The sequence below is a fragment of the Podarcis raffonei genome, chromosome 2, assembly GCF_027172205.1.
Source record: "Podarcis raffonei isolate rPodRaf1 chromosome 2, rPodRaf1.pri, whole genome shotgun sequence".
NCBI lineage: Eukaryota > Metazoa > Chordata > Lepidosauria > Squamata > Lacertidae > Podarcis > Podarcis raffonei.
Window position 1 is genome coordinate 65,433,523 of NC_070603.1, and position 27,277 is coordinate 65,460,799.

A 27,277-nucleotide genomic window follows, 5' to 3' on the forward strand; every position below is an offset into this window, starting at 1 on the left:
TATGCTAATTAAATATAAACAGGGAGTACACACAGATAGCTATGCAGTATCATGTTATTTTTCTTTGGATCCCTCAGAATTGCACAAAAGCAGAAAACGGCACAAGCAAGCAACGTTAAAAAAATTATTTAATGAGCTTTACTTCTGCAGCTTTCTGGTTTTGTGCAAAACCTGAGGAATCAGGGGTGGGGATGTTTCTCCATCAAGAGTTCTGGAAATCAGGAGCACAGCTGCAAAAAATTGGAAATTCTCAATATAAATGTTTCAAATTAACCTGCTGCACAGTGTCTGGCGTGGAAATTTTTATGTGGTTTAATGCGGTTTGCATTTGCAGTAGTCTGATTTTATGCAAATCTGAGGGATCAAAGGAAATACATATATAGTTTTGGCCTGCATGGAAATTGTTACAAGCACAGCTGGAAAATACATGAAAGCAATGAGCAGATAGTTGGATAATCCACATATGGAGTAAACCTGAATTTCTAAATAGTGGCACACCATCTCTGGAATGCTCTCCACAGGGAGGATCACCTGGCACCTACTCATGTCTGTTCAGCACCAATCAAATGCTTTATTTTCCTAGGTGCCTTTAAATGTAGGTCGAGCGGGTGTGAGTTCTGTGTTTTTACTGCTCTGCTGCTGTTAATTTGTCATTGCAGTATTTGCTATTATTTGTTTGTTTTATTATTATTATTTGTAACCTTCCCCGGATGTGACAACATTGAAAGGCAGGGTAAAAATTCTTAAATAAATGAACATCAGTGTGATGGAGAAGTTGGAGAGGGTGGGTAACATGTACTTTCTACTCTACAGTCTACTCTGTTCCTTGACAGCTAAATCTGGTCAACTGAAAGGTCAATTGTTCTATAACTTTTATTTCTTTCATGGACCTTAATCTGAGAGTGCCTTATCCTCTATTGACATTTGATTGAGTGCATGAGATTTAGAGTTGGGTGAGCATCTCCTTGTGACTAATGCTCCTTGCAAATTTTGACACTTTCCCCATTGAATCATTCTCTAGGAATACATTTTCCCATTAGTCAAGCAGCCCTAATGAAAATGTACTCCAGCTAATGGGCCTATTTTCCTTTTCGCATTGAAATTCAAGTCATCTTCCCATTTTGGCCTCCCCTCTTGGCGATGTGGGATTGAAAAATAGTAGATTCAACCTTTCTGAAGGTGAAAGCTAAGATGGGGTTTAAACACACACACAAAATCAGGCCACTCAGGATACCCAAAAACTCTATGTTGCAGTACTTAAGGGATCAAAGGGACTTTTAATATTTTACCAGCTAAATGTTACGTGTTTTTATTAAATATTTTACTGAGTACATGCATACCCTCCAACCCGTCGCAGTGAAAAACTGGGCTGCAAGTCTTCCAGGGCCATGCTCCCATGTGAGTCACATGGCATGTGCGAGATCACGGCCCTGAAGACGTGCTTTTTTCAGGGCTTTGCTCTCATGGCACCCCAAATGTGTGTTTGGGGGTGCCGTGCAAGTTTGCAGCCCCCCAAAATAAATTCTTTGGGGAGGTGAGATCACGGCACCCAAAAACATTTGTTTTGGAGTGCTGTGCTCTTATGCAAAAAAAGAGGGATGTGGTATACACCTCAAAGTAGAGCCTAGAGCAGGAAATACAGTGGTACCTCAGGTTACATACACTTCAGGTTACATACGCTTCAGGTTACAGACTCCGCTAACCCAGAAATAGTGCTTCAGGTTAAGAACTTTGCTTCAGGAGGAGAACAGAAATCGGGCTACGGCGGAGCAGCAGCAGCAGGAGGCCCCATTAGCTAAAGTGGTGCTTCAGGTTAAGAACAGTTTCAGGTTAACTACGGACCTCTGGAACAAATTAAGTACTTAACCTGAGGTACCACTGTATGTTTTCTTCCTCTCTCATATAGCTGGAAACCTGAATCATCCAATGAAGCTGAAAGAAGGAAGATTCAGAGCAGACGAAAGGAGATTAACATTTAAACTATGGAATTGGAATTAGACAAATTAATGGAGCATAAGACTGTTAATGCCTTCCTGTCAGTGTGGCCACTCAGTACCTCCAGGATCAGATGGGTGGCCACTATGGAAAAAGGGATACTGGACTAGTCTGGTCATTTTGTTTGATTTTATGTTCTTATGCCTAGGAAATTTGCTGGAAAGTGGCAGGGGAGGAAGCAGCAGAGACTCCCCATAGCTTTCCCTTCTTCCTGCCCAAATCACTTTTGGAGCTAATTATTAAAGCCCAGGCTTGAGCTTTATCAGTGATGGCAGCTAGGGGGAGAAATTTGTTTCAGTTCATATTATCAGATGTTCCCTTTCCCAAACAATTTGACAGTCAGAACATGGGCATCCTTAGGAATTTTCACTTATCTCAATTCTGTGATGCAGTTCTCCAAATTAATAAAGTGGTACCTTGGTTTACAACCATAATCCGTTCCAGAGGTCCATTTGTAAACCAAAACAGGTTGTAACCCAAAGCGCGCTTTTGCCAATGGGGCCTCCCCAAAAAATTTGCTCGTAATCCCAAAAAAATGGGTTGTAATCCAAAAAAAGGTTGCAAACCGGGACACGCACTTCTGGGTTTGACGTGTTTGTAATCCAAAACGTATGCAAACCAAGGTACCACTGTACAATAGTGAAAATAGCATTCAAGTATGCATTGCATTAGGGAAAATTGCTTGAAGAAAATGTACATTAGCCAAAATCTCATGCAAAAAATATTTTATTAGGAGAAATTTGGACTATAGTGCTGATTGATTTTCATGAGGATTATTTATTTATTTACTTGCTTACTTGCTTACTTACTCATTTATTTATTTAAAATGCAGCTTGCTGCAGAAATGTGGAGAACTTCATTTAAGAATGGGAAAATGAGAAGCATTGAGAACCAAAACTGATGATCCTCCCATCTCTGGTGGGAAATGCTTCTATAATGTGGGGGATCCTGTCATAGCTAAGGCTACCAGGTTTTGTTTACAGTGACTGTATATTCAGTTCAGAGCACTACTCAAGGCTGAGGAAATGGGGGACAGATGGCTCCACACAGGAAGCCACATTTTCATGAAATAAGTGCAACCAGTTTTGTAGCACCGCAGCATTACAAAGATGTAGAACACTGATACATTGATATGCACATCATACAGTCTTCGGAGCTTTGGTTCACCTCTTTGTTTTGCTTCTCTCCTCCTTCTTCTTTAGGGCTTCATGGATATCGACTTAGGGAAATTCAAGGAAAGTGGTGCAAATGTGACTGGATTCCAGCTGGTGAATTATACAGACACCATCCCAGCCAGGATCATGCAACAGTGGAAGAGCAATGATGCCAGGGAACAACCTCGTGTTGACTGGAAGAGGCCAAAGGCAAGTGGTACTGAAAACCGTTTCTCTGAGGTAGCCTTAGCGCTGCACTCTTGTCATTGACATGCTTTCCATTTGAAATCAGAAACTCAAAGTTTTAATGTTCGTACCAAATCCGAACAAACTTGTTGGTCAGATTACATTTTGCTTGCTTAATCAAGAGAGGACCCCCGTGTGATATAAAAAGAAGAAGAATTGAACAACTCTTCATTTATTTAAATCACATATATACTGCTCAACATTGACGTTTCTAAGTGATGTACAGTAATATTACAAAAAATAATAATACAGTGGATAGAATCAATTAAAATTAATCACAAAAATAGAAAGCTGAAAATGCCTGCTGAACTATAAAGGTATGTAACAAGTACCTGGAATTCAGCTGGGAGGGGGCCTCAGTAATCTCAGCCAGGAGGGAGTTCCACAGAATCAGGCCCATGATACTGAATGCATGGCTTCTGGCGGCATGAGCCATGTATCTAAGCCATGGGGAGCCACTAACAGAAACTTTTAGAAGAGCTGTTTCAGACTGGAAGAGGGGGCGAAACAGCTTCAATTGGTTTTTGTTTCTATAAGGACAAAGTACTATATGGCAGAGTGAAATAGCTCTGTCAATTTCTGTCAGGGACTGGACTGATGAGGAATGGCATCTCCCAGAGAAGAGGAGGACAGTATAGCTTTACAATAGTGGTTTGCAGAAGGTCATGGCGCTGAGACAGAAGAGAGGCAAAGCTGGGAGATAATGGGAGAAGAGGGGGGAGGAGAACCAGAGCCAGAGCAGCTGGATGACACGTTATCACTGGAAAGCATTCCAACCCCCAACCCCCCTTCTCCCAGAACCTGGCGACCAGTGAAAGTGGTAGAGCAGAAAGCGAAGAGGCAATTGGCCCCAAGCAGCCACCGTAAAGGGGGGGGCACTGCTGATGACTGAGAGGGAAAGGGGGGGAGGAGATTACTCGGAGCAACGCCATTACCTGAGAGGCAACATTTCTAAGCTTCTCTCTGTGAATAAAAGACTTTGGTAAGAGCTTCTTGTATCTGTATTACTGGCAGCCTGCTGTGAGGAAGAGGGATCAGATTCCCTGAAGCCTGACAATTTCTAGAAGTACTCCCTGTTGAAATATATACAGTATATAGCTATATATCTGTATATCTATACTGTATATATACACCCTGGCGCACGAGGAATCTTTTGGACGTATATTTGGCTTTGTGAATCAGGCATGCTTCCTTTTCTAAAACAATATTAGCTGAACTCCCACATCTCTGGGCTTCTGTTTTGCTGCTAGGAAAGAGAATATGTCAGACTGACAAGCCAATTCTAAACACGTTTACTTGGAAAAATGATTCCACTAGGTTGCATTTCCAAGTACCGGTAAGCAGAATTGCAAGCTTAAAGTAATTTGCTTGGCCTGGGAGGAAAGACAGGGTATAAATTTTTTAAAAATGTGCATAGTGAAATACTACTGTTTGGGATCATGCTCCATGGCTATGTCCATAATTGTTTAGTTTTGAATTAAAGTGTTCAAAATGTAAACCTTTTTTAAAAGTAGCAATAACAATTTTCAAGCATAGCATTCTATCAGATCTCCAACTCAGCTCTGTGCCTTACTTTCTGGTACATCATTTCTTCACGTACAACATAAGTTCCTCCTAACCATGAAGTCCAAGACATTAAAATCTAAAATTGAAATGAATACCAGCAGGGGGTGGGCTTCCAAAACTGGAATTAAGTTGGGTCTACAAATCACAGGATATGAAACCAGCAAGTCTGAAACCTCCAATCCTCTGGCCAAATTTGGATCAACACAGGTCCCAATTTGGCCAACGATGCTGTTTCTCCCAAATCACACCACCTTGCCCTACACATGTCATCAGGTGTGGGGCAGGTACAGACACAGCTGGATTGGCAGCTGATCCCTTCAGAAAGCAAGGTTGAAGTCACTGCCCAACGTTTACTTGGCTAAGTCCTACTGATCTCAGTTGGCCTTACATCTGAGCAGACATGTGCAGGATTGTACTGGATATCAGTCAAAGCCAAGCATAGAGGCCTAGTCTTTAGCTCAAACAACAAAGTCTCATGTAATTGTTCTTTTAATTACAAAGCACCTGATCCTAGCTTGCTGACATATTCCCACAATATTTTCATTTGAACTGATACTAGTGAAAGCCCATTCAAACTGCAGCTTGAAATTAAATTCTGTTAAATTAGCTTTAATTTGTGGGTTCCTCTTTTGGAAAAAGCAGCATGAGTCTCCAAGTTTCCTAATTGGAGCCCTAATAGGGAGGACATATCTTTTTTTCTGTTTTCTAGTACACATCTGCTCTTACGTATGATGGAGTTCGAGTAATGGCAGAAGCTTTTCAGAGTCTCAGGAAACAGCGGATTGACATCTCTCGCCGTGGGAATGCGGGGGACTGCCTAGCAAATCCAGCTGTCCCTTGGGGACAAGGGATTGACATCCAGAGAGCTCTGCAACAGGTCAGAAAGCCAACTGTGGTGCAGAATCTGTTATTTTTCAATGAGAAATCTTTCAAATATGCAAAAAACATCCAGTTGTCCCTTTACTTCCTTAACATTGGCATGATACAATCAGTATTTTATGGAATGCAAACTGGACGCATCCTGTTGAATCATTAACAGCCATGAACACTGAAAATTTACAGCCAGATTGAAGATCCAAAGTTGAGTGGTAAACTTTGACCTGCCAATTTAGGAAAATAAAACTTGAAAAAGAAAAGACCACTAAAGACATTTGGAGAGAAATGCATTTCCGTGGAGTTCTTGTTCATAAGCTCACCAAACTTTATTTCCAGTCCTCCAGAAATCTTTAATGAGCAGGAAATGTGCAGGAATAGCATGTAGTGGAATAATTCCTGGATTATACAATTTCACACTCCTGAGGGTGGATGACATGTTTGAATGTTCTCTGTAAATGAAACGTATCAGAGATAAAGCTAAGTAAGTCCCCTTCTCCCTTGACTCAAGGGCGAAGGAAAGGGGTTCGGTGGGGGTGGGCTGTCTGGTTGTCACCACTGAGGGGGGTGACAAAATGCTGGGCAGCACTCACCACAGGCCCTGCAGTGCACCCAAGCCACCTGTTTCTCCTGGGAGTGATGCAGTGGCTTGGGTGCTCACAGGCTCCACGTTGCCCCAAACAGTCCGCCCGCCACCTCCCCCTCAGCTGTAGGATAGCTGAGTGGGAGGAGGCAGGCAGACTCCTTGGAGGCCCTGAGGAGTGTCCTGCCCCAGCTCACCTCCCACAGGTGGCTAGCCCTGCCCCTGGGCACCGGGCACCCATGCACACCGCCCCAGGTGCCCAATCGGCTTACTCCGCTGCTTCCTTGACTTGCTAGGTTTTCCATTGTTTTACTGGATAGGAAAGACTCTGCTGAAGCAGAGTAGCTTTCCCTTTTCTTCTACTACACAGTAATTTATTATCTGTGTTAACATCATTGTGCATCACTATATAATTCTGCATATCCAGGATGCATGGAATCAATAGAGACTGAGTACTTGCTTGTTTCTGTGTGGTCCGTGTGCGATCTAAATCTATAGCATAGCTTTTGCTCTTGAAAAGTGCTTCCTAAAAAACTGGTTTTGTTCTGAAAATAAAAGGGCATTGCAGGTTGATTCTGTATTATCCTGAAATGTGTCCATTGGAAAACAGATGTAGGTAGTCCTGGCATTGGGGGATGTATCCACACCTGCCCAATATTATGGGTGGGTGTTTACCAAGACCTCAATCATCACTTCTTTCTTCATTCACCTGGGGCAGAAGCAGGGAGGAAAAGGTGTAGGTAACCTAATCAAGCAGGTCGTGGGGTCAAATGCATGTAAACAACCACACCTATTCTTCTAGATGACAAGATGTATAATCAATTGACATTGAAGACAGCATGTTGAATATGAGCATAAATTATTCTGGATTGAGAATGACTACATTTTTGTGCTAGGAATGAGTTAGTGTGTACACGGCCCTACTGTATCTTTCACTGATGGAATTCTAACCCATTGTACATAACTAGCTGAGCTTGCAGAACCAATCAAATCATGATAGTTTTGTTATCTGGATCACCTTGCCAGGTAGTAAGGAGAATTCTACTAAGACACCAGGTGGAAATGTATAGGAATGTTTCTCCATATCCGCTCTTTGCAATGCAGTTAGGACTGAGAAGCAACCTTGTCAGCTTAGATATTACCATATCCAGATTTGGTATACAAAGATCTTGATACACTCATATGCAGGTTTGATCTGATGTTAAAGATTTGGCTGGAGGAAAAATACCTAAAGTCCATAACAAACTTTATCTTTTAACAGATTCCTGTATTTTTTTTAAGGTGCGCTTTGAAGGACTGACTGGTAACGTCCAGTTTAATGAGAAAGGACATCGGACCAATTACACCCTTCATGTGATTGAAATGAAACATGATGGGATCAGAAAGGTAACAGGCTACTTTGTCTTTGAAAACAGAAGAGAGTAATCTTTGAGCTGCAACTTGTTTTTAAGAACATTTCTTCTCGAAAGTTAGCTTCTGTTGCGAGAAATATATACGAGTAAATTTTGTCTGGATGAATCTGTCTGCTTATGAGCTGTGTCACTTCTCCATGTTTTTTCGCTACAATTCCATTCTGTTTCGTTTCCACATTAATCAAACTGTGATTCATTTTTTATCCTATCAAACTACATAACTTAAATGCTTATTTTCATAAATATTTTAATCTGAATTTTCTCCAGAAGCAGCGAGCCACGATTCTAGCTTTCTGGCAGTGGCGTTGCTGCTGCTTACTAGGAGGGAGAGGGGCAAGATCGCAGAAAGTCTGGGACTCTGTGGGCACATGGACAGAGCCAATCTAGTGCTCTTCTCAGGGCAGCTACACAGCCTTGACCTCCCTGCTGCCTCACCCCTCTGACTTCCAGTAATCATAATCATAATTTATCATTTATTCCCCAGCCACTCTGGGCGGCTCCCAACAAAACATTAAAAACACGATAAAACATCAAACATTAAAAACTTCCCTAAACAGGGCTGTCTTCAGATGTCTTCTAAAAGTCAGATAGTTGTTTATTTCTTTGACATCTGATTTGAGAGCATTCCACAGGGCAGGCGCCACCATCGAGAAGGCCCTCTGCCCGGTTCCCTGTAACCTCACTTCTTGCAGTGAGGGAACTGCCAGAAGGTCCTCAGAGTTGGACCTCAGTGTCCGGGCTGAATGATGGGGCTTCAGTGACACAGCTACCATGAACCTAACATTGCCACTTTACCTCACTGGGAAAGCTGCTTCTAATTTTCCCTCAAAAGGATTTTATTACATTTAAAGTGCTGAGAATTCTGATGCAAAATTCAGAGAACTGTGGTAGATAGCTTTGTTCCAATCCATGCCGTAGTCTGAGAGGTGAAGATTTTGTGTAGGAGTTTGCAAGGCGTTTTTTCCCCCTATTGGGAAAGTATCCATCAATTCAAGTATTAAGTACAACAGGGTTAGGAGAGTGAATTACACCAGCGGAATCTAAACTTACATTAATGATTTCACCACCACATGCCTGTGTTGAAGCAGGAAAGGCAGGGCCCCCTCAGAACCAGGAATAAATTGAAAAGGCCCATATATGTTTCCATCAACATAATAACACCATTATATGTGCTCTTTGTAAAATATGTCATGATTTTGCTGCCACGCCTTTAAAGTCAGGGTCAACAGGAAACTTAAGAGAGTGATTTATTTCTCACCATGCTTTAGAGTGGGTATTCTCACTAGTATTACATTCCAGGCATTTTGGAAACTATCTTTATGTCAAATATATGCCATGATCTCTTTGTCATCATTAGATTGGCTATTGGAATGAAGATGAAAAACTTGTCCCAACAGCCGTAGATCAACAAGGAGCAAATGAAACCACAACTCTACAGGATAGGGTCTACATTGTTACAACTATTCTAGTAAGTATTTCGGCATCCTTATGTCTACAATGGGAGTGGAAAGGGGGGGAGGAGATAAAGACAGACGAATGAGATCAATGATCAGTGAAGGTGTCTTTGAGAAGGTGGGTGAATAACATGGAAAGGTAATCTTAGTCGTTGAATCACTTGATAACCAGGTCAAAAGATGAAATCTATGTGTAAATATGGCTATAAACATTTTGAGGTGGGGAGGGTGAAAGTTAATTACTGCAAAAAAAAGTATAGATCAAGGTGCACCATTATTTATTACAGCAAACTATTCCCATGGGAATAGTTATTCATTCATTTATTTGCTTGCTTGCTTGCTTGCTTGTTTGAAATATTCTTAGGCTATCTTTCAGGATGGCACCCTCTCAAAGCAGCTTACTGAATAAAATAATGTGTACCCTCCCCCAAAAAACCAACCACGATTAACTTAGGTTCTTTAATTTCAGTGAGTCTACTCTGAGTCGGACTTAATTGGACACAACCTATCTAATATGAACTACCATTGTGCTCTAGCATTGCAAAATATCAGTGGGAAGAACTGGAATCTATCCAAATCTTGTAACGAATTTTTAAGCTCTTGAACAGATTCCCATATCGGCATGAGGATACTGTAATTTGCAGAGAAATGCAAGCAGTGTAGAATGTTCTGTCTGTCGGGATTCAAGCCAAAAGCCAGAGCCTCCAGCTTAGCTCTTAGTCCAGAGGAATTTGGCCACCCTCCAGGTGCCCGGCTTGATTCCTTATGACCTCCCGTCTGCGACTCCCGGCAAGATCAAAGGAGGTCTCCAATCGGCGATTCTCCTCAACGTGAAGGAGAACACACCACTCCCCCCCCCACTCCTCTCCCAGGGAGGGGGAGAGAGACAGACAGAAATATATTTACATGTCTTTATTCCTGTCTTTCACCAGTACAGAGAAAACATGTCTGCACACTCTGCTTCCACTGCAGAGAGAGAAAAAAACTCCACCCATGTACTTCCAGTACAGGGTCATGTGCTGCTCTGAGGTAACATCCGGCTCTCAGAGCACTTTACAGACAGTCCCAGTTTCCCACGGGACAATCCAATAACATCAGTTTCCTGTTTACCATTCCAGCCACCTGGTGCTTGCTTCTGCATTGCTCCTTTTTCGTAACATCCTCCCCCAAAAGAAACAATGCGTGTTGCAGCAAGCAAAGCATGATCCAGAGAAGAAAACAAACAGTTGTTATACACATAACACTCCCCTGTTGTTTCAGTTCCACCCTTGGAACTCCCCGCCACTGGTTTCCCCAGTGTACCTCTCTGGTTGTCTGGTTTCCAAGGAATGAGTGCATCTGCATTACCTTGGCTAGCAACTCTCTGTTGTGTCTTTGTCTCTGACTTAGACACAGCTCCAACCTGTCCTCGGTTGTTTACAACAGCAACACATGCAACAGCTAAGTTAGCAAACTCTTTTGAGTACCTCTTGGGTGGTTGACCCTTTGTAACTCTCTCAGACCTACGTATGAGGTGCTGATCCTCTCTGCTCACTGGTCCAGTCTCAGGACTCTTTGGAGAACTAGTTCCAATGGTAAACAGTGGTTCATCCTTCAGTTGTGAAGGCCTATCTATTGTGTGAGACTTCCTCTCAATGACTGTGACAACTGAGCTCTCCGAGCTATCAGTGTCATCACTTTCAGTACAGCTGTAATCGCTGTAATCAGTAAAATCATCATCATCTGAATCGTCCTCAGTGGGAAATGTGTGTACTATCACTCTCTCTTGTTCAGGAACACTCTCTAGAAATTTTGTGAGAATCACCTGACCAGATTCAGACAAAATTACTCTGTAGAGACCCTTTTCATACCCCACAAAAATGCCTCTGGCATTCTTTACTCCACCTGGAGCTTCTGTTCTCACATGAGACCCAAAAACCTTGAAATGGGCAACAGAAGGTTTTCTGTGGAACAGTTTCTCAAAAGGAGAACTTCCCAACTCTTTTGAAACCTTTCTCACTTTCGTATAACAGAACGACATTAGAGACTCGGCCCAGTACTCATGTGGCAGATGTGAACTTAGCAATTGCGCTTCCATTCCCTTTTGCAATTCTCTGTTCACCCGTACACAGACACCCCTGTTCCACGCTTCCGCTGAAACAGAAACCTTGTGTCTGATCCCCTTCTTCTGCAGGAACCTTTGGAAATCCTGTAAAAGAAAAATCTGCTTCTCATCTGTGAATAGACAATCAATGTTAGCATCATGCATACTCTTAACTTTGTCACAAAACTCTTGAAACCTCTCCAAGGCTTCCTGTGGCTTTCTCAACACATAAACCCAGACATAGTTGGAGAAATGATCCACACACACAAGATAATATCTTGCATTGCCTCTAGATGGTTCTAGAGGACCAATTACATCAGCATACACCCGCTGAAATGCTCTGTTGACTCCGGTCTTCTTCTTGCTCACACCTGCAAGAGAAACTACGTTAGACACAGATGAATTACATTCCATGTAATCACTTTGTGCAAAAGTCAACAAATAAAGTCCATCCTTCTGTTTGGCAGAAAGATATAACTCTCCATCTTTGTAGATCTCGCAGCTGTCAGCATCGTAGGACAGTTTCAGTCCTTTCTTTGCAATCTGCGAAACACTCAGCAGATTGAACTTCAATTCAGGAACCAAGTAAACATTGTTTATTGTCAAGTCCAGACTCTTTAGATAGACAGTCCCCACGCCGGCTGCTTCTAGCTCCTGACCATTGGCCTGTTTCACAGCGAAGCTTTGCTTCTTAAACGATGAAAAGAGTTCTTTGTGTGGGGACATATGGACGGTCGCTGCAGTGTCGATAATAAATGAGTTCCCAACATCTGGCGTGGTTCCTTTCGCCATCAAAGCCTTTGCAGGTTCCACCATAGGCTTGGTACGACCTTTGCCTGACGCCTCAGGCTTTGCCGAGCGGCCCTTCGCTCCTTTAGGCTGACGTGGCTTCTTGCAGTTCCGCTGAAGATGCCCAGCCTGTCCGCAATTGTAACACTGGACAGTATTCAAAGCTACAGCATCCTTTCCAGTAGCCTCATCGGTGGGGGAATTAGAACTCCGTTCCTCCCTCCCCCTGTGCTTTACTTCCAGTGCAGCATGCCGGCTGTGTTCTTCTAGAACCACGGCACTCAGGGGCACTCCCCCCTTCTTGGCATCCATGCTGAATCCAAGGGTCAGCTTTGCACTCAATCTCAAGCCAGCTTTCACTTTTCAAGCCAGTAAAACTCCAAAAGTCTCTGTTTACTGCTTCACTGGCAGGCTTGCCTTTGGGCTGTTTTTTCAAAACCCTTGCACAGCTGCGCAGATACACTTTCGATTTCCCAGGCTCTTTTTAGGCCACTCAGTAACTGGCAGACGTTGCCTAGCAACCTGCTCAGGACGGAACTCCTTATCTAAACCACAGGAATTCCTGGTATGCAAGCTTACTCTCAGAGCTATGTTTTTCAAACGCAGCTTGTTTCTTGTGAACCAGAAAATAAGCCTTTCTGCGTTCGTTCTCTCTCTCCCAAAATGCAGCATACCTTTTTTTTTTTGGCTCCGTTGCCTTGAAACACACTCCTCTCGGTGTCCAGCTGTCTGTTTCAGCTTCTGGCTGCAGGCAGACGCTTTTCTTTATCTCCTTAGGTGCAGAGGATGGCAACGATTCATCGACCTCTCACCTCTCATGCAGATTCTCATAGATCAGATATCCATCGGTCTGCTACCAGTTGTCGGGATTCAAGCCAAAAGCCAGAGCCTCCAGCTTAGCTCTTAGTCCAGAGGAATTTGGCCACCCTCCAGGTGCCCGGCTTGATTCCTTATGACCTCCCGTCTGCGACTCCCGGCAAGATCAAAGGAGGTCTCCAATCGGCGATTCTCCTCAACGTGAAGGAGAACACACCACTCCCCCCCCACTCCTCTCCCAGGGAGGGGGAGAGAGACAGACAGAAATATATTTACATGTCTTTATTCCTGTCTTTCACCAGTACAGAGAAAACATGTCTGCACACTCTGCTTCCACTGCAGAGAGAGAAAAAAACTCCACCCATGTACTTCCAGTACAGGGTCATGTGCTGCTCTGAGGTAACATCCGGCTCTCAGAGCACTTTACAGACAGTCCCAGTTTCCCACGGGACAATCCAATAACATCAGTTTCCTGTTTACCATTCCAGCCACCTGGTGCTTGCTTCTGCATTGCTCCTTTTTCGTAACACTGTCCTCATTTGCCATGATTATGGAAATTGCTGCCCAATGCTATCTAGGATCCTGTGGTGTCTTCTGCTTTTAAAGGGCAATGCCTTTAAAGGGCATTGCTTCATTAGCTGGGATATTTTTTCTATGTATTGGGAGTGCTGCAAGGAATGCTGAACAGTCAGGCAGCTAAAGCACCATCCTCATGCGTTGGGAGTAACAGCTGCCAAGCATCTGAAAGGAAGAAGCCATGGACATGGCTTTGACCTATAAAGTACTGGATTTGACCAGTAAAGCCCTGCATGCTTCAGAACCACAATAGTTAAAGGACTGCCTTTCTCCATAAAAACCTACCCAGACCTGAAATCAGCATCTGTAACCCCTCCAAGAGATGTCCAAAGGGTATTAACCAGCAAATGGGCCTTTTCTGTGGTAGTTCCTTGATTATGAAATGCTGCCCTCCAAGGAAGCTTGCCTGGTGCCAACATTTTTATTTTTCCAGGCATTTGGATGATACAAGTGGTCTGGCTTTTAGGAGCTGTTTCTGCTGGGTCTTCTTGCATGGGGTGTGTCTGGATATTGTGTGTTTCAAGTAATTTTAGGTGGACACTTTAATATGTCTTTATTGTTTTTCTCAATATCTAATTACACATTTTTGCATTTCACTTTTTTCTAAATTACTGTGGGACTCCTTTCACTTGACTGAAACACTAGGCACACAAAATAGATACTTGAAACAATAGATAAAAGAAACTCAAAACTAAAGATGAGCTACACCCACATCAGAGTCCTCCCATAGATAGATAGGAAACTGATCCTTTCATTACCTAGCCACAGGATGTCCTTATTCTTTTCCTGACTTTCTGCCAGGAAGCAGTGCATCATAGATAAGGGCAGGAGATCCTGGATGCCTGTGGAGGTGGCTGTGTGAATCTATAGTTCTGTGAAGGATATCAAGCTATCCTTGAGCTCATTGGTTATTTGAACTGAATTATAGAATTTGAGGGAATTGAATGTTTTCCTTGCTTTCCTTTTTTGGAGTTTACGGTGGGAACACTACAAACTCTTTTCTTTCATAATTCACCTGTAAAGTATTATAGCCAGCCTCTTTCCCACATGACATTAGCGTGATATACATCCATATGCTCTGTAAACTGTTCTGTTTCTCCCAGGAAGCCCCCTATGTGATGGAAAAGAAGACCAATGAGCCATTGCAAGGAAATTTGAGGTACGAAGGTTATTGCGTAGAGTTAGCTGCTGAGATCGCAAAACATGTTGGCTACAACTACAGCTTGCAGGTTGTCGCTGATCGGAAGTATGGAGCACGAGATCCTGAGACTAAAATGTGGAATGGCATGGTCGGGGAGCTAGTATATGGAGTAAGTTTCTCTCACTCTCATCCTGTGGCTTAAAAACTGTAACAGCTAATGAAACAAGGACATCCCCAAGTGTATCATTAGATGAACACTGGAAATTTCAGGTGATTTTGCATCAAGTCACTACCCATTTGTGTTCAGCTCCTGCATGGCTGATCATTATTCACCAATCACAGCAAGACAAATATTAAAATCTGTGCGAGTCAATGTGGTGTATCATTAATGATCCTGTGTCGTTGGCAAATAGCCACCTAAGTTGAACTATTTTCAGTCAATCGAAATTATTTGTGTCAACTATTTGTTAATAGCGAAGTATATCCTGATGAAAATAAATGGTCAGGCACAGTGCCAGCAGGAAAGTCTCCTCTTTCGCTTTTGTAGTTGAGGCTTGTTACTATCATGTCATTTCTGAATGGCAACATTAAGTAAGGAATTAAGGAATGGAGATGTCACAGGTAATAGATTGCAGCATCAGTTGTGGAATCCTACCCATCAGCTGAAAGGTTTGTTAGGAAGGAAAAATACTAGTATTTCCATTCTACAACACTTATTTAACATTCAGTTGTAAGGAAACCACTAAGCAGTTTCATACAAAATATGAAATATTAAAATTATTGAATAAAAAACTTAACAAGAAGTATTTTAAAATATTCAGAATGAATAGTTGCTAAAAAGAAATAAAACACCTGTAACTTTAGCATGTCTGAATGGCCTTTCCTGAACAAAAATGTTTTAATCAGGTTCCAAAAAGGGTTCAGCAAAGGCACCTGCCTGATGTTGATAGGCAGGGAGTTCCAAAGTGCAGGTACTGCTATACCAAAAGATTTCTTACAAGTATGGAACGAGTATTATATGGCACCTGTAGCATTGCTAGTTCTGCAGATTGAAGTAGTCAAGTGAGCATACATGGGTAAGGCAATCCTGCAACCACACTGTTAACTAACAGCAGCAGAACTTCGCCCAGTAGCAAATGGGCAACCAATGCAGGTCTCAGAGCAGAGTTATAAGCTGATAGGGCCTCACTCCTTTCATCAACCCTGCTGCAGCATTTAGCAGCTTCTTGCTCAAGCACAAGGGAAGCCCCACATTAGTTATCAATAATGATTAATAATAGGAAAGAAAATAGTACCAATCCACACTGGGATTGTTTTTATTTAAAACATTACAGTAAGACAGGGTGGGCCAACATGAGGCTTTGCAAATGATGTTGGACTACAACTCACACCATCCCTAATAATGCTGTGTTTTGGCCGATGGAAGCCCAGTAACGTCTGGAGAGAACCATGCTGGTTAGCCGGGCACAGAGATAAATGTCAACTCATCAAAAGAATCTGATAAAGAAACATGGCAAACTGAGGTTTCTGTACAAAATATAACCCGCACTTTCAAGCTTTTTCCAAACTGGCATTAAAGAAAAATTCATTGTGTCTGAAAATCAATTTTCACAGAAGAAAACAAATACAACCCTGATACATATAAATGGAAAGCGAAAATATTATTTAATGCAAAACGGAAAAAACAAAACAAAACAACAACAATTTGGTAACAAAATCTTGAAACATTGGTGCGTTGCGGATCTTCAAAACATTGGTCTCACTTTAGTCTCTTTTTAATTTTCAGAAAGCTGATGTGGCTGTCGCACCACTGACCATCACTCTAGTGCGAGAGGAAGTTATAGACTTTTCCAAGCCATTTATGAGCCTGGGCATATCTATCATGATTAAAAAACCACAAAAGTCCAAGCCTGGCGTCTTTTCCTTTCTGGATCCCTTAGCTTATGAGATTTGGATGTGTATAGTTTTTGCCTACATTGGAGTAAGCGTTGTCCTCTTTCTGGTCAGTCGCTTCAGTCCTTATGAATGGCATAACGAGGAGGTTGAGGAAGGCCGGGACCAGCCAGCCAATGACCAAACAAATGAATTTGGAATATTTAACAGTCTCTGGTTTTCCCTGGGAGCTTTTATGCAACAAGGATGTGACATATCTCCAAGGTTAGTAATTTTCTCTGAATATGCAGTCTTTGAGATAGCGCGGTGTGTATGTGTCCAGAATCACGTGGAATGGGACATTTCTTTCATAACTTTCACCTCCAGTATAATGTCAGAAGCCAAGAGATGTGTGATTAAGTTGAAGCAGGGTACTTGCTTCCTTAAAAATGAAGAATGGGATTCTTGAATTGGTTGCACCTCCCACTTGCTCCACTAAGCAAATTAGAAACACATCCTTTACAGGGTGTGTTCCTTTCTGCCTAGTTCCAATAGTCAGGCCTTTGATAAAGCCCTGTCAGCCATCTTTAGGCAGTTGGTGGCAACCCATAACGTAGAGCATTTATTGTGTTTCCTTTCTTCCTCATATGATAATCCTGTTGTGAGAGAGGGGGCTTAAAATAGAAAGAGCTTTGGAATTCCAGCTGCTACATTTCCCAAACACCTAGAGGTTTCGAGCTCAGCCATTCAGAGGAGTTGGTGGTGAGCGGGTGACAGAAACAGAGAGGGGAAATGGCTGCCAGGAAATGGAAAGAGGAACTCCAGAGGGCTGAGGATTAAGAATAAGGCTGCCACCTGCCCCTAGAAAAACAGGATCACCCTAGTTTGGGACAAAAATTGTCCCCTGTCTCGTTTGGACTTCAAACAGGACACATTTTTTCATGTCTTCGAGCTTGACCAGCCCAAAATGGCAGTTGTGTCACTGTTGGTGTGGCTGACAAGGAGCTTGGCCTGGCGTAAGTGACAAAAGAGAAGAGGGTTGAAAGAGCAACCTCCTCTCCAACCTTTGCCCTTTCCTCCTTTCTTTCTCAATGGTACCACTGCCCTCCAGTCTAGCATGGTGCAGGTCTGCCACTGCTTAGCCCCCTCTTCCACCCCAACCTGACTTCTCCCCTCCACGCTTGATTCCCTTCCATTGCAAGCATGGGCAAGAGGCTAGCGCTGTAACTCAAGCCGCCCATGGGAGCCAGATGTCTATCCCTTGCCCCTGCCCATCTACATGAGTCAAGGGGAAGAGCAGGGCTGCAGTGGTGAGGGAGGCGGAAGGCTGAATGTGGCGAACCTCTCCCCACCCCTACCTGTCCTTTATTTTGCCTGACCTATCCTGTATTTTGTCTGATCAAAGATGACAACCCTACTTCAGAAGCAAGGATCCACCGCAGTGGTGGGTCTGCTACCTCAGTTTCCCTGGCTCGGGCATTCTGGTGCAGAAGTTGATGCAGGGTGTATTGAACTGGAGACTAAACCATTTAAAAATCCTGATGCAAATGGCAGTTTTAATAAAGACATTTATTTTGGGTCAGTGCCATTTTGCTTCCCACTGCAACATTTCTTCATTTTTCCTTTTTGCTGTTGTTGATTCGTTTATAGTGTGTGTGGCAACAATGGGCAAATTCTGCTTTCTGATTTCTAGGTATACTTGAAAATGCCTAAGAGAAAAGAGTATGATATTACTTATGTGGAATATAAACATGCATTCTCCGTGCTTAATTCATAAGGCTGTCCAAGATGGGAATTTAGAGTGACACCGACAGATTCTCATTGTGTTTCCCTCCTTCAGGCACTACTTTTGGGTGTTGTGGGTGGAGGAAGTCTTGTAAAAAATTAAGTAGTTGAACTGGTTAAAGAAGTCTCTCTGAAAGCAAGTACGCTCTGCATAAATAAAACATATGTAGGCAATTTATTCATCTACTGCTGCTACTTGGCAGGCCAGGTGAAGACTGCAAATTTAAAGAGATCAGGAAAAAAAAGAATCCGTGACACTTGGCGCCTGTCTCACGCACAATCCCATATGCTAGCATCTATATGCTGTCTGAGCATATTATACAATTATCCCAAGCAGATCATTAGTGGTTGGTTTCAGTTTCTTCCAGCTTGCCATGGAATTCCAGAAATAAATGTGGAATTTGGGTTATGGCTGGGCATAACTAATTGTAGAAAGTGGGTTCAGTAGGGTGGCTGTGTCTCCTGCTTTGCAGAGGACAGTCCTCTATTTGAGGGTTGCTTGGAAGAACCCTCTTTCCCCTGAGCACAGACACACATGCAGGCTCTGCAGAGTTTTACAGAGCTCTGCCCCCAAATTTGGTAGAATAGTTTATGCCATGGTATAGCTGAGCACCTGTATTCAAATACTTTCAATCCTCATGAAATCAAATGAGCATTCGTTGATGCTTTTCCCCCATCATGGACTATTTAAAGGGGAGGTAGCCAAGAAGGTCCTCTCCAGATATTGTTGGATTCCACATTCCATCAGCCCCAGCTAGCATGGCCAATTGTTAGGACAACAGGAGCTGTAGTACAACAACATCTGGAAAGAACTATGGTGACTATTCCTGGAATACATCAGCCCGAGACCTATTTGCTCAGTGTGACTGGAAGCTAACTGTACTTCTAGTATGAGGGAAAGATGGAACAGTAGAAGATGAAACCAAAAGATGAAATCATATCAACACATTTCATTATTGGTTCACAACCAGTAGCAAACCTCTCTTGATATGCTCTGGTTCTGAGCTGTTTGTTTTCTGCTAGACAAATTACTCATGAGAGACCAGGCAGTAGAGAAACAAAGACCTTGGAGACAATTGGGCAGCTGTAACATTTCTGATACTAATGGGTTTTAAAAGGTCATTGCCTGATTACTCATTCTGATATATCTAATATCTTGAGTACATTAAAGTTCTTGTTAGGATGGAGCACCAGCAAAGAGAGACAGAAAAGCTTTTACCACCCTCTCTTATCTTAGCCACATGTGTTGAGATTAGATTATTACAATTGATAGAGCAAAATGAACTTAGTTTCGATCAGCATGTCATAGCTAACACTTTATGAAGTCATGATGGAACAATTTAAAGATACTTGCATGATCTACACTTCAACACCGGGCTGTGACAAATGGGCATGATGTTCTTCAAATCGGTGCACTCATTTATTTAAGCACTTTGATTAAACCTGAGGGCAATTTTGAATCAAAGGGAACAAATTGTAATTGGTGAGACTGCGACTGAAGGGCAGCCTTGTTTATTTTATTAAAGTAATTTTGGTCCAGGTATATTACTGAATTAGTGAATATATTAGTGAATTGAAATGAAAATGTAAAAATGGCCATTCTGTTCAAATGAGTAGCTTTGTTTATTAAATGTAAATTTATCTCACACCTCCATCATCTTCCAAACAGCACCCAGATTGAGATTTTGCTGGTATACAACTTTAATTACATTTATTAACTAATTGTCTGATGATCAGGTTGAGGTTTACTGATATGCACATTTAATTGTTTGAATGAAACCTAATGATTAATCAACTAAAAATTTAATCAGTGAACAGCTTTAATTCAAAAATCTAAAATAATGAAAACCAACACAGTAGATCCAGTTAGCACTTTTTAAACTCACATCTCCATTTCACTTAACCCCAGGCCATAAGAATATATACATCCCAAACAGAATTGCCCAGTTGTAACAGTTCCTAAAACAGTTGTATTTAGAGTACATGTCCAAAGACAAGGGTCAGTATAAATTCAAGCACATTCACTTTGCATGAACCCTAGCATCAAAGACTAATTCATTGCGGGTATTTGATACAGTATGTTGATGTAAGACACCCTCTACTATCTATACATTTGAAGGATGTGATGCAGTGCATAATTCAGATCCTGGCCTCCCAGATCTTAGTGTGGCACTCTAACCACTGCACCAGACTGGCCCACATTTGTCCCCACTTCAATGTGTGAATTAGCCATCAAACACCATAGGTTCTGCTATTGCACCACAACAGTTCAATCACAGCAGAGTTTAATGGAGGCAGTTCATATATCCACCTGGGGGCCATTGAACTGGTTCCCCTCATATGGTGGAGAAGCAGGTATGCACAACACACCCGTAATGTAACATAATGCAAATGTCCCACGCATAGGCCCAATTGTTCTCATCAAAAATGTGGGTGGGAACACACAGTGTCTTATGATCCTATGCACATACCACATGCACTTTACTGTGTAGAATGGGGCATGTCTGCTTCTCTACCATTCAAAGAGGCTCCTCGTCTAGATGAGCATGTGAACATGGCCACCAATTGATGTGAGGCCTTCCTTGCCATCGCCAGAGCATCCAGTATCTTACTCTTTCCCAGGGTTCTAATCCTGCTTTTTCCAGGCTTTGGGCCAGTCACTGCCTCTCAGCCTAACCTACCTCAGAGTTGTTGTGGGGATTAAATGCGGAGGCGGATGCCATTTTGAGCTCCTTAGAAAAAAAGGTGGGATATAAATGCAGTAAATAAATACTAGTAATCATGCCTCATTAGGCCGATATTGAAGATGTGTCAACTCATGTATTTTTCATCGCTACAGACATCATTTTTAAATAAATAAATCTGGCTTTACCAAAAGATAACCTACTGCAATATTTTTATTTACCACCATGAGCCCAAAATACAAAGACTACAAACAGAAGATACAAGACCCAGGGTATCTTTCTGGATGCCACTTACTAGCGCTACAGCCTGCTTTATCTCATGGCAGGAGTTCCTGGATAAAAGCCCAGGGCCTCTGTTAAGCACAAGGTCAAAGCTATTTATTTTATTCACGCTGACATCAATTCAAATTTGGTGTGCTTTCAATGTACTGCTTTTTTAAAATGACAGAAAAGTACTCAAACAGAGAATAACAGAGAAGCACGGCTGAGTCTGTGGGCATTTTCAACACCACGTGAACAGTCAGGGTGCAGAGGGAAGAGAAAAGAAATGGATCATAAGCATCAGAAAATAATGAAACCCCTCCTCAGATACGTAAATTTGCCCTGACACTGAAAAATGGAGCTCCTTTTTCAGGAACAGTTCCCTATGTGCAGAAACATCAAACTGCAGGGGGCAGATTTTCAAGGGAGTACCTTCAGGCCCTAGGTCATTACCACTGACCATTGGCCATGCTGGCTGAAGCAGATAGGAGCTGTAGTCCAGCAACATTTGGAGGGCAACACCCTGCCCTGGGCTGACTCCACCCAAACTGTTGGATCCTTCTGGACAGACAGGAATATAAAGGGCTTCCTGTTGCTGTTGAGATTTGCTTGACCAACATCATCTTCCTGAGCTCTGGTGTGTTTGTGAATCGTTCTGGTTTACTCTTCAAGTCTGTCTTTTGGGTCGTACAGTCTTTACTTGCTCTTTGACCTTTTGACCTTTTGTCCTTCTGTCCTAATTTCTGGCTTTTCACACAGATTCTGGCTCATCGCACCTTGCTTCCCCATGTCCCAGAGAAGATTCAGGGGGAGAAGACAGGAAGTAGAAGCCTTTCTAAGAGTGTGGGAGTTAATTTGAACAGCATTGAATGCTGCTCTGATTATTTTTGAGAGAAAATTTCTTTCCCACTAGGATTGCTAATATATTATTGAAAACTAAAACTGTAAAATAATATGCCCAGCTACTCTGCAGGCTCTTGATTTTTTTGTTTTGTTTAGCAACACATAATTATATGTGTATATTTTATTCATTTAGGTTTTCCATGCCTGGATATGCCATATGCCCAATCAGTGGTCCCCCCCCCCATTTATACACACACACTGCAAAGTCTGAACAACCTGCTAAGTACAGTATCAACACATTTACAATAAAACCAACAAAGCATTAAAAATGTTTTCAATATGCAAGGTCACAAAATCACAAAGTTGGATCATATGGTCCAACCCAACATGGGACTTGAACCCAGAACCCTGAGATTAAGAGTCTCATGCTCTACCAACAGAGCTATCCCTCGGGACAGCATTAAAATAAAACCAGAAATATTGTTATCAATAATATTAGCCTACACAACCTTATGTCCCTCATGCCCTGCCTGTTTAAATTGCACCGTGTTTAGAAAAAGTACATTTGATTTTTCATGTCGCCAAAGAAAACCCACAAGCACACACCTTCCTGCCTACTCACCGTGCCTAAGTACCTGAAAGTTTGGAAACAGCTGTGGAGACATGTTGATTCTTATTCCCAGTCAAACACAGAATAGGAGGAATTTAGTTGTATAAGGAGGAGGAGCAGCTTGGGAGAGCCTGCAATATCTCTAAAGGGGCAATTGATGATTGATGGTGATTCAAAGGAAGGACTCCATCATACCCTAAGTAATTGGTGTCAGAGGTTCTCAGAAAAGTAGAGGGACAGCACTATATAAGTGTGCAGCTGCTGGCTGACCCAGGAATAAAACTCTTCAAAGTACACCGTAAATATATCATTTGCTCTTGGTGGACTGGATGCCAGACAGAATGACTGTAATGAAATACACATCCCACTGAAGCTCGGAATCGATCACTCTGAATACACTATTTTTCTCTGCTACTGGGCTACAAATAATGATGTCTACAAGATATGTCCAAGTAAAAGTGCTATCTATCTGGTCAGTGGATGGCATTCTGCATTTATATCTATCCTTCCCTTGTCAATGTGGACTCATCAGTCCATCGATCTCTCTGTACAAAGTTAGATTCTGGTTAGTGGCCAAAAACACAACTGAGTGATTTCCTTCCATTGATGTCTTTCCTACTTTGCAAGGTAGAGTGCCTGGAAGAAGATAAAGAGATGTCAGGCATCCTGAACTCCATTCCTGGTGAATGGTCTCTTCATCAGCACAAGTGGCAAAGTAATCCCTTTGTCTTCGGTGGGTTGGGACCAACCCACAAATGGCTTTACAATCCAACCTAATCAAACCAGTGGCACCAGATCCATTTCATTTTGCTTTTATTGGTTTCTTTTTAAAGACAGGGTGATATGTTGGTAGGTAGTTGTGCAGAAGAAAATATTTCCCACCACTGTGTGCCAAGCAACATCAGTCACTATACCCTATTCTATACCTAGGAGGGGGAGAAAGATAAATAGGTACGGGGGGGGGGGCATGGATACTGGACATGGTGGCTAGATCTGCGTCCCATCTTGCAGTTTGTCTTTAAATGTACATCCTGAATTCAAAACAGTTGAAGACTATCTGAGTGATTCATCAGCTGTGTAACATGGTTGTGTGGACTTTATGGGTTCCCTCTTGGACTAACCAATGAAATAAAGGTTATTTTCCCCATCCCTTTTTATTTGCAACGGCCTCTCCCTAAATGTGTCCAGAAGGACGTACCCACCACTTCTGGGAGGAGAAGCGCTCCCCATTCTTGTCATTCACTGCAACAAGCAAGTCCTTCTCTTCAAACTCTTGTGCGTAAAATACTAGAAAGTCTTTAGGGTTGCCAAAAATGCTATAACTGAAATCAAAACTAAGTTGTCTCAAGCCGCAAGAAGATGCAAACAATGTATGTTTGCATCTGTTGGGGTTAGTAACTCTCATTCCCTATTCCTTGATAGCTCCAGTGGGAACAAATGATTCCCAGAAAGGGAATCTTCTCAGCCATGAAGAAACTACAGGGTTGTGGTGAGGGAGCAGAAGAACTATATCACTTGAGCTCATTGGCAGGAGGGTGGGAAATAAATTACATTCATCATTTAAACAGAATATTTCCCTCCCGACCATCAGCAGAGCATCAGCAGTGAAGGGACAGTTGCAACTGTTCCTGCAGCTGCAGCACCAAATGGAGCCCCTTGGGTGGCATGCCTCCTTTTCTATCTGTGGACCTCCTTCTGTGTCCACAGAGAGGGAGGTCTGCAATATCTTATATGATCCTTAGGCTTCTTATGGCAGCTTTTGTGTTAATGAATTATATATTATTTGTTGTTGTCATCGTCGTTGTCGTTAATGAAATCTATACACCACCCTTCAAAAATCAGAGGGCGGTCATTTCTTGTTGACAGCCAGCTTCAGAAGTTTGCTATAGGCAACCTAGAAATGATGTGCTAAACAAATAAAGCATTCCTTTGTGTGATCACAAGAGTTCACCAAGGGTTGCTTCAAGGACAGTTCTTCTGATATTGAAATAATTGTGTTTTTAAAGTCGGAATTACATCTGCATAATTGGCTTAATAGTGTATTACCTGTTCAGCAATGAGAAGTATTGAATTACAGCATCACCAAATAATTCATTGCCTTGGTTATCAATGCCCATTGGAAGGAAGAAAAACGGGGAGGGGAACTGAATTTTCAGTCTGGAGAATTGTGAAACTTGTTTAATTAGAAATTTGCTGTGAATAATTGATCTAAGCAACAACATTGCAGACTGGGGTGGGGGAAGATTTTTTTTAAGGTCTGAAATAAATATAATGTTGCCTGTTTCCCCATCATCACCACCATACCCAAAAGTCGAGATAAATGAGCAGACATGCAATCGCTTTTCATTTCATCTTCCCTGCTGCTGCTGTGATCTCAAGATGTGATGCTGGTGCAAATGAAGTTTCCATAAATGGTCCCCCAGTTGCTGCTTTTATTGCCCGGTTCATTCTATTTGGGCTGCAAACTTCAACCAGTCAAATGTCTCATAAGTGTTTGAGGTTATTTTGCTTCAGAGCATAAAGAATCAGAACCAGATAGATAGATGATAGATAGATGATAGATAGATTTAATGTTCAGATTGTTGCACTTACAGAGATACCAGTACGCCTGGTCACTAAACTGTGAATTGCTTAGCTGGGTTTAGACTTTCTAAAACTGGGGGTTGCAGAGTGTGTGTGTGCAGTTTACATTGCCTTTTCTCTCCTGCCAGACGTGGAAAAGTGTATGTAAGAATGTGCATACAAATGTGTAAAAGACCTAGGTTTCCATGTCGTCACTTTGAGAGATCCCAGTTTTCAATGGACAAATGTTCTAGTACTGATAAATTTATGGCACATGGCAACAAGGTCCCTCCACTACACAAAATGAAAGGACAAGGCAAATGATGTCCTCTGCACATGCAAATGTGACACGTTAAGAGACAAGAGTGCTTGCTTAATTTTTAATATGGAGACATATTCAAATATGCAGTCTGAAATGCACAGTTCAAGATAAATAATTCTCTTGTTCATATTGGCATGAGTTTGTAGGCAGGGTTAGACTCCTCTGTAATTATTGGATTTAGTAAAAGCGAGAATTAATCTGGGTTCGATCAAAAACTGTGCCAAGTGCTGAAGCCCCTGGATTAAGTTCATGCTAACAACACCATTCAGCTTTCTCATCAGGTAATCACAGATAGTAGCTGGGTGATTAGCCTAACAAAAGGAAAATAGATTGGGCCCTCGAGAGATTCATTGTGAGACAGCAAGATGGGTGAAGCCTCTCTGGGCCCTGGTTTTACACAGTAACACAAAAGGTCACTAGCTTTGGTGCAGGATTACAGTTTGCCTGATAAGCGATGGGCGGGGGTGAGAGTGTTGTTTTGCAAGAGGCCTGAGTAGCGGGGGACTCAGAGGAAAGATCTTTTGAGTACGTGAAATGGGGGTTGCCTGGGGCTGGTAACGTAAGCGAAAGACAAGGCGTTGTTTTTGCAAGGGGTTCTGGGAAGAAAAGGGAGTAAGGAGCACAATGCAGTGTGGGTTCTGATGGGAAGGAGACATAACTACATAGTGCAGGCAGCATGGCTGATTCCTCTGCTTGTAGGTCCACACTTGTTGCTCTTGGGAGAGCAACAAAGGACTCTCTTATGATGTGAAAGCTGGGGACTCTCTCCATTTAGACGCAGGGTGTAAATATGTGTAAATAAACCATATTTCATAAAGACACTGCAAACTCCACTGTGCCTAATTTCCAATGGAAACTCAAACTCCGAGTGTCTGGAACCCCCTGGAAACTTGTCACAGCTCGGCAGAGATTGGAGATGGCGAGTAACAATATGTTTCAGCTCTCAGACACACTGGTACTCTTTCTCCATTAGTGATCTTGTGGCAAAAGATCAGGCTGTGTGTACTAATTGGAAACACTTTATATTAGTGAGTTTGATATGGTTGCCAGATGCCCCTTACTTTTAATAGGTTACATTGTTATAGCCCCATATCACACAATAAATGTCTAAAGCTTCATTAAGGACATGAAAAGTCAGACAAAAGATATTGTGGCCTCTTAAAGACTAACTAATTTATTACGACATAAACTTTGTGGGCTACAGTCTATTTCATCAGGCACATAGTTATCCTAACTTGGCAAGCATACATACCTGTGGGTGTAGAAAGAAAAATGGTAAACAGTAAGATCAGAGTGGAATATAATGCAAAAGAAAATACATACTGTGAAAATTATGCTAAGGTTTAAATGGAGAATGACAGGGTGAATTACAACAAGGACAAGATTGTGTGTATTCCCTTTAATATTGTTCCGATTAAGAAACCTCAACAAGCAATTCTAACATTTGCCTAGTACCCTAGGAGAATTGTTGCTTATTCTCATATCCGAAGAAGGAGCCTCTGTTTTCCACTGGTATAGATGACGCATCATGCTTTGATCCTCAGATAAAAGACCCTGAAGAAGTGTAAAATGGATAGCCTCTTCCGTTAAAGGGCTTCAGAATCCTTTGCAAATACTAGTTCATTCTCTCAGTATCCCAGTATCCCAGAT

At 42.2% G+C, this 27,277-nt stretch overlaps 1 protein-coding gene across 9 annotated transcripts in view; it reads left to right on the forward strand.

The window, feature by feature from the left end:
• Positions 1-27,277, forward strand: part of GRIA1 (glutamate ionotropic receptor AMPA type subunit 1) — a 193,284-nt gene that overhangs the window by 128,485 nt on the left and 37,522 nt on the right. For all 9 annotated transcript variants that reach the window (XR_008328948.1, XM_053377073.1, XM_053377072.1 and 6 more), the window contains exons 6-11: positions 3,198-3,359; positions 5,671-5,838; positions 7,699-7,803; positions 9,187-9,297; positions 14,651-14,857; positions 16,475-16,845. Coding sequence is in view for 8 of the 9 variants with exons in the window: in XM_053377073.1 (XP_053233048.1) it covers positions 3,198-3,359; positions 5,671-5,838; positions 7,699-7,803; positions 9,187-9,297; positions 14,651-14,857; positions 16,475-16,845 (1,124 nt within the window). In the remaining variant the exon portion in view is untranslated. The remainder of the gene's footprint in view (positions 1-3,197; positions 3,360-5,670; positions 5,839-7,698; positions 7,804-9,186; positions 9,298-14,650; positions 14,858-16,474; positions 16,846-27,277) is intronic.